Below are 13,992 nucleotides of genomic sequence, written 5' to 3' on the forward strand. Positions count from 1 at the left end.
AGATGATATCATGTACCCTGATGCTTTGCGGTGTTCAGTCCCAGGTCGTGGGTGTTGTGTTGTGCTCTCTGAAGCGAGGATGACAGGCTCAGACTGTGGCTGATTTGATCAGATGTCAGCAGCCAGCACTTTCACCTGATCTACCAGCTGGGTGTAAACGTGAGCAGATGGGCCGGCCGACTGAGCCGCTGTCCCAATCCTCGTATTACAATGCTGTTGCTGCTCCCCTCCGGAGTCCAGTCAATGGCCGGGCGACTCCTATTCACGGCTCGGTTTGTAAATGATTGTTTAAGCCCCGCGGACGAGGTGACGTCTTACTTCTCGAGGTGGAGTCGGCTTAAAATATATAATTAGCGACAAACCGAGCCGCCGTCAGATTAACATAAAGAATAAGGTCCTGATAGGTAAACATGTGCCGAGCTGTTCCGTCTCGTATGTTTACAAGCGTTAATACTCCTCCTCCTCTTAACCAATTAGCTGAAATATGACTAATTAGAGGTTATACATATGCAAACATCCAGTCCAATGCAGTCGGGTCCCCGCCCACCAGCAGCAGCAGACAGCAAGCCATGAAGAGAGCATTTCGTCGGTGCCATTCACAATTAGGAGCGGCGCGGCAATTGTGTCTTATTAGCAGTGGTGGCAAAGACTAAACTTTACCGGGCAGGGATCCTCAGGGGGGAGGTAAGGGGAAGGTGGTGGGGGAGGCGGAGGAGGCAGCGAAGCAGCTGTTGCTGTTTGTTTATGCAACTCAGCAACATACGAGCGGTGGGGTCCCTCTCCGGCGCTTGGCGGGGGCCTCCACTCTCCCCGCTTGATCTTTGAAGGTTGGGGCTGTTTGAACAATTCCTCCCAGTCCTCCCAGTGTCCTGCGCGCCACCATCTGTCTCCCCAGGAATGTGGGTAGAGTCAGCACACACCCCAGCATTTGTCAAGGCTGAACTGGGAGGAGGGAGTCGCTGCGCCTCTTTCCCCCCAGCGAGCTCGCAGAAAATGTTTTTTTTTTTCCCTTAATTTACCAACATCCCCACCTCCCACTTGGAATTAATTGTTCCGCGAGTGACGAGCCAGGTCCACACGCCCGGCGCTGGAAACTATTATTCTGACTTTTTTACGGAGGGTGTTTGAAACCCAATGTTTACCTTCTGAGCAGCGAATCAAGGTCGGCTCCGAGGATTATTATTATTATTAAAGAGACACGTGAAGGTTTTAGAAACAGAACTAATTACTGCGGGTACAGGTATGCGGGGCGGAGGAGCTCACAGACGAGTGTGAATACATTTCGGACTGATTAGGCCCAAATTAATGAAAAGTAGATCAGATCGGCGGTTCTAATGAAGGGGAAACGCTCTAATAAAAAGACTCTTTTCATTTATTCTATTTTCTGGGCTGCCAAATTCTAAAGGCAGCCCTCCTTTGGCTGAGGAGCCAGGAAATTAAAAGGTATGTGATTCTCTCTGTTATCGCTGCCGCTGCTTGTAGTTGCTCGACGGAGGTGGGAGCAGGAAGCCAAGATGCTTCGTTGGCAACGGGAGCCATTTGGCTTGTTGCTTGTTGTCATGCCGACCAATTGTGATTATTTACTGAACTCTCACCCCCGCGATGTTTGTGCAAATTTTTTTTTTCTCAACGCGAATCTCTCTCCCTCTCTTTCTCTGCCTCTCTCTCTCTCTCTCTCTCGCAGCACCAACTGCTCAACCAAGCGGCCGGCAACCGCAAGTTCAAATGCACCGAGTGTGGCAAGGCCTTCAAATACAAGCACCATCTGAAGGAACACCTCCGGATTCATAGCGGTGAGTAGCAGGAGGAACGCTGCCCCGCGCTTTGAATATTCATAACGGTGATTTAAGAACACTGTGAATCTCCAGAAATTCCTTTTTGGTTTATTTTGGATCTTCCCTACTGCTAAAAAAAAAAAAAAAAAAAAAAAGCCGTCCAGTTGCCAAGCGTTGCAGTGTTTACTTGGAAATGCATGTGAGGCATATCAGCAATTTAATTTCACTTTCACAAAACTAAATGAGGCAGAGTTGTTCATCTGTTTTTCTTGAACACGTGTTAAGATAATCGGAAATAACTTAGGCATGAAGACGTGAAGCAAAATAAACAAGTTCTTCTCATGCCGTAGAAATATCACAATACAAACACACACATTTCTTCCAATAAACGTATTACAGCGCTGTCACTGAACTTGTTTACCATTTTGCCTTCATTGTTTTTATTAAACATTTTCCTGAAGCGTTCCTCTGCCTCATGCAAAGCACTTCTGAATTGCCTTTATGCAAAAGATACTTTCCAAGTTTTTTAATTAGTTAGCTGAAGTTTCCGTAATATATTTCTCATGCTTATTTTTGAAGCATCGCATCCGAAAAAGTTAATAGAAATGGCAAAATTCCAATAAATGCATCTACAATTTTGCAAAAAAAAGTTTTTATGCTCACTTGAGGTGGATTTTGACTTTTTCTAAAAAGAGTTAATGCACTTCATGGGAGATGGAAACATCTTGTTGAATACAGTGATGGTTTTTTTTTCACTGGTTTCATGTCTGGACAGCATGAAACACCAGCTGACATGAAAGAGACAACTTTCCCTATTTAAAAAAAACTCTGTAGACTCCTTTAATTTTCCATCTTATATGAAATTTTATTCTTTTTTTGAGGATTTTTTTAGCAATTAGCAAGCAACTGGTTTTGTTTCTGGCAGCATCACACATCCTTATTCATATTCTCAGTATTAGAAACAAGCCCAATTTGCCATTTATATGGAAACATGGTTTTGTTGTTGGTAAAACGTCGATCTTGATGATCTTTCTTACACTTCATGTGTATATTCTTTGTTCCAGGTGAAAAACCGTACGAGTGCCCCAACTGCAAGAAGCGTTTCTCCCACTCGGGCTCCTACAGTTCCCACATAAGCAGCAAAAAGTGCATTGGCCTGATTGCCGTCAACGGCAGGATGCGCACCAACATGAAGACAGGCTCCTCCCCCACCTCTGCCTCCGCCTCCCCCACCAACACTGCCATCACCCAGCTGCGGCAGAAACTGGAGAACGGCAAGCCGCTCGGCCTCGCCGACCACAACAACCACCTGAACATCAAGACGGAGCCGCTGGACTTCAACGACTACAAGCTGATGATGGCGTCTCACGGATTCGGCGCTCCTGGACCGTTCATGAACGGAGGAATGGGAGGGAACAGCCCACTGGGGGTCCACCACAACTCAACGGCCCAGAGCCCCTTGCAGCATCTGGGGATAGCCGGGCTCGAGTCGCAGCTCCTGGGCTACCCAGGTCCGTTGGGGAACAACCTGAGCGAGGTGCAGAAGGTTCTCCAGATCGTGGACAACACTGTGTGCAGGCAGAAAATGGACTGCAAGCCGGAGGAGCTCTCCAAGCTCAAGGCCTACATGAAGGAGCTGGGATCCCAGGTGGAAGAGCAGAAACAGGCGCTGACATCGCAAGGGGGGCCTCAGGTCGGTCTTCCACTCGTCAATCACAACGGCGCCACCAAAAGCATCATCGACTATACATTAGAAAAAGTGAACGAAGCCAAAGCCTGCCTCCAGAGCTTGACGACAGACTCAAAGAGACAGATTAGCAATATCAAACGAGAGAAATCCAACCACATGCTTGAAGGAGGTGTGGATGAGAAGGTGCAGGAAAACAACATGTTTACACCTTATGCTTGCCAATATTGCAAAGAAACCTTCCCCGGGCCAATACCTTTGCATCAACATGAACGCTACCTGTGTAAAATGAATGAGGAGATCAAAGCCGTGCTGCAGCCCAGTGAGAATCTGATGCCCAACAAACCAGGGATATTCATGGAGAAGAACACCCACTTAGCCTCCTCCATGTTGTCTGAGAAGGGACTCACTGGGCCCCTTAACCCCTACAGGGACCACATGTCTGTGTTGAAGGCATATTTCGCCATGAACATGGAGCCCAACTCGGAGGAGCTGCTCAAGATTTCCATAGCAGTTGGCCTTCCTCAGGAATTTGTCAAGGAGTGGTTCGAGCAGCGGAAGATGTACGAGTACGGCACTACCAGAACCCCACCACTAGAGCACAGGAACAACGCGGATATGGTTGTCGGAACAAATAACCACCACACTCCACCAAAAGACTCTTTGGCAGCTAGGTCACCTGTGTCTCTACTCAAACCTACTGACCGCATCACATCCCCCTCCATAGCAGAGCTCCATAACAACGTTAACAACTGTGACAACTCGCTCAGACATTTGAAAAACCACCAGTTCGGCGGCAACGCCAAACCTGCAGGTGAAAAGTTGGACCACTCCCGCAGCAACACCCCCTCCCCGCTAAATCTGTCCTCCACATCTTCCAAAAACTCTCACAGCAGCTCCTACACTCCAAACAGCTTGACTTCAGAAGACCTGCAGGCTGAGCCGCTGGACCTGTCTCTGCCGAGACTCATGAAGGAACCCAAGCATGCACTGACTGTCAAAAGCAGACCTAAAGTCAACAGCATTACCATTGACCATAACAGCATCCCGTCTCCCCGAGAGCACTTCGAAGAGCCTTTGAACTTGGCCTATCTCAAGAAGGATTTCTCAGGCTCTACCAACAACGGAAACCTAGAAAAAAGCACTAGCCCCATCTTCGGCATTAACCCCTTTGCTGCCAAACCCCTGTACACGTCACTTCCACCTCAGAGCGCTTTCCCACCTGCCACATTCATGCCCCCGATGCAGGCCAGCATACCAGGTCTTAGGCCCTACCCGGGCATGGATCAAATGGGCTTCCTACCACACATGGCCTACACTTACGCAGCAGGGGCAGCTACCTTTGCCGAGATGCAGCAGAGGAGAAAGTACCAGCGGAAACCAGGTTTCCAGGTAAATAAGCCACCTGTGGTTTTGCAAAAGCCCCAGGCTCACTCAGATTCTCTAAAATGATCTGAACTAATTTCTGCACTAATTAAAAACGACTTGAGAATCAGTGGAGAGAAGCGCTCACCTGAGGTAGACCGAACCGGCAGAGTCAGTGGAGATAAACAGCCGTGGCACGAACTTGAGGTGGGGAAAAAAGTAAGGCGTCATTAGAGGTATCAGGGAGGCAAAAAGGGGCATTTTGGAGGTTTACTTCTTTTAAATTGACTATCTCTTCCTTCCTTAATGAGCCTCCGACAGAGGTTCATTTGCAGATTTCCGGATGTTAGCAGCGTCTTAATTTTTACTCTCAAAAACGCCGGCACAACATATCAAACAGCATCAGGTTCAAACGGCTGACAGGACCCATATTGGCCCCAAAATTGAATCCCAGTAATTGTTACCACTCTCCACTGTAAATTTCACCCGCCGATGTGTGTGGAATACATTACTGCTCCCGACTCCGGTCCCCTTCCAGAGCTGGCCTGAACTCACATATTTTGTTATTAAATATGGGTGAAAGGCCTTTGTAAAAATGACAAAGGTGAGCCCCGGAGCTGTGCACTTCTCTGAAATTTCCCATCGCAACTTTGCTGCATTTTAAAGAGCGCCAAAGCCAAAATGAGCTTCTACATGTGGATTAATAATGCACAGTCTCCATGTTCATTACCAGTGAATGCTGAAGGCTGTTTAACATAGAAGGGAACCATTTTGATGAAAAAAAGTATTAATAATGTTTCCTATTCTAAGTTATTAAATTAGATTTTAAAAATACAGCTACGGGCGTTTAGTTCAAATTGATTGCAGAGTGATAGTGGTCCCTTCTTAAAACACAGTGCAGCGCTGTCCTCACATTATCACACACATATTCATTAAAGAAAGCTTTGGTGGCTCAATATTGGCCATTAAGGTGCACCTTCTGATTTTAATCATTATATGAGCTTGCAATTTCAAGAATGGTTCACTGTGTCTTCTCTAATGTTGTAATATTGTTCTCCATCAATTCATATTTAAGACTAATCTTCATCATAAAAGAGAATTTTTTAAAGGAATGTGCAGAATTAACACAAAATTAGACCACACTGAATACACCATTATGGCGGCTGTGTTTCATAATGAGGAGCCTGTCAGTTATAGATGGGCGATATTACTCCGGAGCTGAAAGTTTTATAAGAAATAAACGCTGCTATGTGCTGGGAATGAAAAATGCATGAGAACATGTAGTGTTGTGTGATTGTTTGGAAGGAACGCTTCAGTTTACAGCTTCATACCGAGACAAATGGAGACACAAAGGAGCTTGTTATTAGATTTCCGCAGCTAAAAAATTGCTTTTGAACATTGCATAATAAGATATTTTCTCCTAAAACATTTTATGTGTTCTTTAGAATTCACCCTATGAGCTGTATTTTGCGTTTTGGGGCTCAGTCAAATGAGGACGTTAGCAATTAGCACAGATGTGTTCTTGTTCAACTTCAGCTACAAATAACTTTACGCTAAAGTGATATCAACGCTTTATGTAGCTTTCTAGACAAAACAAACTATTTGCTGTTTGCTAAAACAACAAATAAATGACACCTCAAATGATGCTGACAACAATAGCATGTTAGCTTTTCCAACAAGCTAGCTTAAGCTAAAGCTACAGCTCCTATATGGAGGAACAAGTCCAGCTCTTTAAAATGTTATTTTTAATAATGCATTTTTTCCACTTAATTTGCAGGCACATTATTCTGCACATTGCATGATGTAATATTTACTCTTGAAATATTTTGCATTTTTAAGAATTTGCCTTCCGAGCTGTGTTTTGCATTGTGGTGCTTCCTCAAATTAGCAGTTTTAGCAGTTAGCATGTACACCCAGGTGTCTTTTTCTTCAAGTTAGCTAGCATAAGTTAATCATAAAATAACATCAAGAGATCATGTGAGTTTCTTGGCAAAAAAAAACACCCCAAGCTAGTGATGTCAGCAACAATAGCCTATTAGCTTTCTTGCTAAGCTAGCCTAAGCTAAAACTGTGGTTTCTAAATGGGCAGAAAACTCCAAGACATGAAAGTGATTTTTATTCACGATAGTTTTGCTCCTTGTTTTGCATGTTTTGCATTTTGGCACTCCCTCAGATTAGCACTTGTTAGCAATTAGCACACGAGGGAAAAAGTCTTTTTGTTCAACTTGACAACAAATAACTTTATGTGGAAGTGATATGAGGACATTATTGATTTCTAGAGGAAACTGTAAGCCCTTTACTACAAGAAAAGTTAATAAATTGCATCTCAAACCAAAGCGTATTAGCTTTTCTGCTAAGCTAGCTCTAAAGCCAAAGCTCCTAAATGGATGTTAAAATCCAACTCTAACAGAATAAAGTGTTATTTTTATTAGATTTGTTTTATAAATTTTAGCTTTTCACCATGTTTCGGCACTTCAATTCCAAGAACGTGAGTTTAGCTGTGTTAGCTCGTATTGCTAATGCTAGCGTTAGATCAACACGCACCGAATTCATTCTTGTTTTTTTTCTGTTCTCTCTCTCTCTTCTTTTTGTTTTTGTTTTGTTTTTCTTTTTGTTTGTGTTCTCCAAAAGGGGGACCTGCTCGACGGTACACCAGATTACATGTCAGGGCTGGACGACATGACAGACCCCGACTCCTGTCTGTCGCGGAAGAAGATTAAGAAGACCGAAAGTGGTATGTACGCGTGTGACTTGTGCGACAAAACATTCCAGAAGAGCAGTTCCCTTCTAAGACACAAATATGAACACACAGGTATATACTGTTCTAGACCCTTATTTTAAACCCCATGCTTCTTTTTTTATGTTTTCAATGTTTGTGTTGCCAAATCCTCTCAGTATGAATATATATATTTTATGTTTCCCCCCTTTTTTCCTCCTTCCTTTCCTCCTTCTCTGTTTTACCCTTTAACTTGCTTCTTCATTGACAGGGTTGCCAACGAATTTCAAACTTTTGATGTGTTTTAAAAGCTTTGTGTGTTCTTTTGCAAAACTGTTTTTTTGTGTGTAATTAAAGCAGGTAGGCAGGACGAGGCAGAGATGATTGTGCTCTTTATTTTTGCAATCATATCCTTGCTGTGTTAACCATTCTGCTATCTTGAAAGACACACATCAATTCACCTCGATATATAAAAGCCAGCAAAAAAAAAAAAAATAGAAGGCCCCTAATGCCTTTATCGGCCCCATTATTGGCGATAGATCACATCAGCGGAGTAGCGCTCAGAAGCTTCACAGCGCTGATAACAAGTCTTTCATTATAGTTATTATACCGAGATCCTCTTTCACTAGGTTGCATCATTTATTTTATCCACTATCTGTAGCGCAGCGCTCGCTGCTTTATGCAGCCTTCGTGTTATCTGGTCGGACATAAAAGGGAGGGAGGGTGCACCGTTAGCACAGTGAACTCTTTAAAAAAAATAAAAGAAGAAGAAGAAGAAAAAAAAAATCTCCAGAAACGGACGCTTTCATGTTTGTGTCGCCGTGTGTTGTTTTTAGCAATAGTATGCGGCTCAGAAGTGAAGTAGCCAGATGTTGGAGCAGAAGTGCAGCTTGAAAGCCTGCTGGCTGCAGAGTCAGAGGGGGGAGTCATGTGATTTGTGCGAGGCAGGCGGCCATATTTCCACACGTGGTGAGCAGCAGCAATGTCTCGAAGCCAAAATTAGATGTTTGAAGGCTTCTTAGTAGTGGTGGCTTGTAAAAAAAAATAAAAAGAATGCAGGTAACTTAAGGTCTGAGAAGAAATCCCGAGTGAAGTGAAAAAAAAAGAGGCTCCAGCCACATTACAAGCCGGAGGACGTTTATTTAGCCAGACAGTTTATGGCCCTGTGTCATAAAACTATCTCACCCTGCCCTTGTGGCCAGCTTGGGTTTCTCATTTCTGCCTTGGCATCCGAAGCGTCCCGTCACATTGGGTAGACGCAGGAGCCCCAGCCCAAAAAACCCGAACGGAGGCCCATGAACTCGAATCGCGTCAGGAGATAAGCAGGGTAGCCCCTCGGAGCCTCCTCCCCACCCCCCTACCCCTCCGGCCTCATCTCGGATTTGTTTACTCCTTTGTCGCGCCTTCTCTGTTTGTTTGCTTTGCCGTAGTTTATTTATGTTGCATTCATCAGTGTGGCACGAAGGCCCAAAATAAGTAGTTGTGGTCGAGTTTCTCCATGCTTTAACCACGGGAGGGAATTTCCATAATGTAGGCCCGTGAATGCGAGCGCACTTTCTCATCGCGCTCGCAATTTGAATAAACAAATAAGGCCTTAAGTCGTAAGTCAAAGTTGGATTTAATGCTCCGTGATGTCATTTCTACTCCATGCCATCCAGTTTTTCCTCAACGTTTTTTGCTTTCTTTCCTCTATCTGACTTTGTGTGATTTGTTGTAGCTGCAGGACGTTTTCCTTGCGCCGCCCGACACTCACGTCCTCCCCGCTCTCTGTTGTTTTGTGTCTCCGCAGGCAAGAGGCCGCACCAGTGCCAGATCTGCAAGAAGGCCTTCAAACACAAACACCATCTCATCGAGCACTCCCGGCTGCACTCGGGGGAGAAACCCTACCAGTGCGACAAGTGCGGGAAGAGGTTCTCCCACTCGGGCTCCTACTCGCAGCACATGAACCACCGCTACTCCTACTGCAAGCGGGAGGCGGAGGAGCGGGAGGCGGCCGAGCGGGAGGCCCGCGAGAAGGGCCACCTGGAGCCCACCGAGCTGCTCATGAGCCGGGCGTACTTGCAGGGCATGACTCCTCAGGGCTACCCGGAGCTGGCGGAGCGCGAGGCCATCATGAGGCACGACGCCGTGAACGGAGGGATCAGAGAGGGACGGAAGGAAGTGGACGGAACGTACGCAAAGATCGGACGGAGGGACGACGAGTTCGAGGAGGAGGAGGAGGAGAGCAAGAGCATGGACACGGACCCGGACACGTTGAGGGACGAGGAGGAGAACGGAGAGCACTCGATGGACGATAGCTCGCTGGACGGCAAAACGGAAACCAAATCGGATCACGAGGACGCGATGGAGGATGGCATGTAATCAGCGGCGACATTTTTCAGAAGCTTCCCATCTTTTAAAAGAAAAAAACAAAAAAAGTTCTTTTTTTTTTTTTCATTTTCTCTCTTTTTTTTTTGTTGTTTCGGTTCAGTATTCTTACCTGCTCGGTTTAAAACGCCGTGTTTTAAGCTGTACGTGCACGTGCCTGAAGCTTCCGGGAAGCTTTTCTTTGACAAGACTCCTCGGGCGGGAAGTAGGGGGGCGGGGTGACGACGTCCCGCCGAAACAAGACTCGAAAAATCAATCCGGAGGAGGCGTCGAGGGGAAAGGGAGGCATGGGTTTGTGAAATAAGCTGCATTATGCAAACCGAACAATGAATAAATGAATACATTTCAAAAAATGTACAGTACTAAGGCCTAAAAATATGTGTGGTGCTAACCTCCTCAAATAAACCCCCTGTGTTCCATAGTATTTATAGCACAACTAGTGACTTGTACAAATTGCACTCCGCTTCTATAATCATGAACAAAAATAATAAAAAGTATTGCCTATGTATATATTTATACAGTGTTGGAAAAAGAGCAGTAGTATCTGCACTACAGTCCTTCGGTATTACCTTTGTTATCACCTACCTACCTACGGTGTCGTCTTTAGTTTCGCCACAGACATCTCCAGCCACACTGTTTTAGGCCTCTTGAATCAAATGAAGGAATTTAAACGAGACTTTGTGAAGGAGCTTTTTGTTTTTTTCTTTTTTTCTTAAGAGGAGAGAAGAAGTTTTAAAGAGACCTTCATTTTAAGGGAAAATACAGTTTATGGACAGATGGGGGACAAAAAAAAAACAACAAACAAAAAAAAAAAAGACAAAAACAATGAAGGACGAAGCCTTTGTAAGGTGTTTTTTGATAAGAAAAAAGAAGCCTTATATGCAAACCTTTTAACCTGTGTGTTTTCTGCAAGTGCCACCCTCGTATTGTGTAAAAGGAAGGTTACTTTTTTTCACCAGCTTCAGTATTATGAAATGGTTCACCGTTGTTCTTTGAAGCACCCGTGTCAGTATTAAGACTTATAGGCAGCAGTTCCTTAGTTTACATTATGTTGTGCAATGTTTTCTCAGTTCTTTGTTTTGTTTTTTTTTCTTTAAAACTTTGTCAGTATTACACCAAACCATTTCTTCTTTTTTTTTTTTTGAAAACAACAAAAATTGCATTCATTTATTTGTAGGTTGAAAAAAAAACAAAAAAAACATTATTTATGTGGCCCATTTTATATTTCCTAATTTTATTTATTTCATACTGTTGTGTACAGTACTATAGTTCTTCAATATATAGATATATTTTAGTAAAAAGGAACATGGTGTCGATCATAGGGGCAAATTTTACGTAAAGAGAGCATTTATTGTGTTTTGAAACATTGTGAAATGCGAAGTTTAATCTTATTTTATTTTATTTTCCTTTTATTTTCCAGCTACTGGAAAATTCCAAATTTGGGAACTTTTATACAATTGTGAAAACACTGTATTTTCGACTGAAAAAAAAAAAAAAAACAATTCCACTTTCTTCATCTTTGTTTCTTTTTTTAAGCTAAAAAAAAAAAATGAAGAGGGACTGTTAAATACTATGTATGATATCATGACTGAAGAAGAATCTTTCCTGAAATGTCTTTGTAAAAGTATTATTGAATTCTTAATTTGTAATTTCTTCTTGAAAATGACCCTGCTCGAATAAAAGTAGCCAAATTACAGAGTACCAAACCCGTCGGCGCTTCGTGTTTGTTCACTCTCTCACTTTCAGATTCCCCTCCGAAGTGGGAACCATCTCTCTGCTTCCTCGCATCCGGCGCCGACACAAACCGCCGCTCCTCATTATTATGTTAATTACATACAGTTTCAATTCACATGTTCAAATGGATCAAAGTGAAGTGACCCCGCTGCTTATTGCGTCTCCCTTCAGATGATAAAATGAACCGTCGGTGTGCATTCTCTCACCTGGATTTGTCGAATATCAACAAGTATCTTACTGAACAAGTCCTCCGCCGTTAATGCTTATGTGGTAATCCACTGAAAATATGTTACTGAGCCTTTTTATTGCTTTTTTTTTTACTGTACACGTGAGGATTTGCTTTTCAGGCTTCACAGAATATGCTGATGATAAGAAAAGTGCCTTTAAATATTGGCTAACAACGAGCAAAGACAAAAAGGAACGGTGCATTTAGAGGGTTTTTAACCATTTACAACATGTTTTGTAGCTTTTATGTTGAATTAATGCAACATGTGGCTTTATTTTGAAGGGGCAGTGGCACCAGTTTCGCCAATTAAAGTTATTTACGAAGCCAAAAAGCCGAATATAAGGATTCATACCGGTTTAAAGTGTCTGCGCTCGTGTGTATGGGCATTTTCTCACAGTTTTCTGACATTTTTTGGTTAAATATCAGCTCAGTAGAACTTAATTTCTTCTAAAATCAAACCTATTTATGGAGTGAAAATGCCAAATGTAAGGATTTATATCATTTTAAAGTGAACTTCTTTGCTGTTGAAGCTCTCTGTCAGACAAAATAAGACATTGTAAGGCCTCATTTTGCACTTTACTTATGTTTGTCAGCTTCTGAAAACTACTTATGAAGCCAAAATGCCAAATATAAGGTTTGAAAGTGAACGTCTTGGGTGCAGAGGCTCTCGGTCAGACCGAAAAAAGACATTTTAAGGCCTCGTCTGGGCATTTTCTCACAGTTTTAGCCTTTTTCTGGCTAAATATCAGCTCCAATAGTCTGCAGAGCTTCATTTCTTCTACTTTTTGGTTCTCAACTCAGTTATTTAAGAAGCCAAAACACCAAATGTAATAGCATATGTCTTTGTTGTGTCTATACTGTCGGCAAAGCAAAACAAGGCATCATCTTGGACGTCTCGGATGCATTTTTCCATCATTTTTTTGGCCTCAGATGTTCCGTAGAACTTTATTTCTCCTTCCCAAATCAAACTTATTTATGAAGTTAAAGTGCCAAATGTGAGAATTCATATCATTTTATAGTGAACATTAAGTGTTGAGACTCTTGGTCAGACATTTTAACGCCTCATTTTGGCATTTTTTTCCACAGTTTTCAGCCTCACAAGTCAGTAGAACTTCACATTTCCAGCTTCCCCCAAATCTGCTCCTGCAACCTCGCCCGGCCCTGACAGGTGGACTCCGGCGGGGGAGCCCTCTCCAGCGAAGGAGACGCTCGACTCCATTAGCCGCTCGCTCGGCGTTATGCAGATTAGAGGCAACATCAAAAGGGCCGAGATGAAAGCGCCAAAGGTTGAGCGATGCCAAACATCAGAACGCGCTTTGCATATTCCGATTCCGCCATCGATCGGCACGCCATCGGATCATTCGCCGACCATCTCGCAGATAAAAGAGGGGGTCTTAAATGATTAGCTGATGAATTTGATAATGTGCTGTGAACCGCCCGGACAATTACACATGCGAAAAATGAAGACGGGCAAAAAAAAGAAGAAGAAGAAGAAGAAGGAGAAGGGGGGGAATCCTCCGGAGTGCAGCGCTATCATTAAGAGAGAAATTTCAACCTTTTCCTTTTTCTTTTTTTTTAACATTTTACATCTATTAGACTTGCACACAAGCTGAAAGAACGTTCCGACTTCACAGGGCAACTTATGGGAAGGTCAGAGGTCGGCGTGGATGTGATGAAACATTCCTGCAACGCCGAAGGCAGACGGGGGGAGTCGGGAAAACAGAGAAGAGAAAAGGTGTGAAAGAAAAAGAGATTTCAGCTTCTCCTCTGCACCCGTCGAGTTGCTTTTATTTACCGTTGTCTGTATGAATTCCAGTTGTCACGCTCGAGTATCGGCTGATCCTGATGTTAATCCAGTCCGCTCCTGCATTTACTGATCAATACTGTCTCAGACTATTAGCCCTGAGCCCGGAGGAGGACAGCTTTTAATTGCAATCAAGCTGCATAATGGCCAAATGCATTGATTTTTTGTGTGTGTGTGCACTTAATTTTATTTTTATAGAAATATGTCTTGACTGAAATTGCTCCTTGTAAAAATTTAAACTGCAGGAGGGAGAAAAAAAGAAGCTGCAGATGCTCAAACTTTGTCTTTATTACAGTGGAAATGTGCAACAGCTCAGCC

General features: G+C 43.5%; 1 protein-coding gene across 2 annotated transcripts in view; it reads left to right on the forward strand.

Moving 5' to 3' along the window:
• Positions 1–10,975, forward strand: part of zeb2b (zinc finger E-box binding homeobox 2b) — a 117,115-nt gene extending 106,140 nt beyond the window's left edge. The window contains exons 7-10 of one of the 2 annotated variants that reach the window (XM_008279892.1): positions 1,685–1,793; positions 2,840–4,854; positions 7,459–7,639; positions 9,333–10,975. In XM_008279892.1, the coding sequence (XP_008278114.1) occupies positions 1,685–1,793; positions 2,840–4,854; positions 7,459–7,639; positions 9,333–9,904 (2,877 nt within the window). In that variant the 3' untranslated portion in view covers positions 9,905–10,975. The remainder of the gene's footprint in view (positions 1–1,684; positions 1,794–2,839; positions 4,855–7,458; positions 7,640–9,332) is intronic. The other variant, XM_008279893.1, reaches the window with a different exon arrangement.
• The last annotated feature ends 3,017 nt before the right edge of the window (positions 10,976–13,992 follow it).

This window comes from Stegastes partitus, unplaced genomic scaffold, assembly GCF_000690725.1.
Source record: "Stegastes partitus isolate 25-593 unplaced genomic scaffold, Stegastes_partitus-1.0.2 Scaffold175, whole genome shotgun sequence".
NCBI classification, from domain to species: Eukaryota; Metazoa; Chordata; class Actinopteri; family Pomacentridae; genus Stegastes; species Stegastes partitus.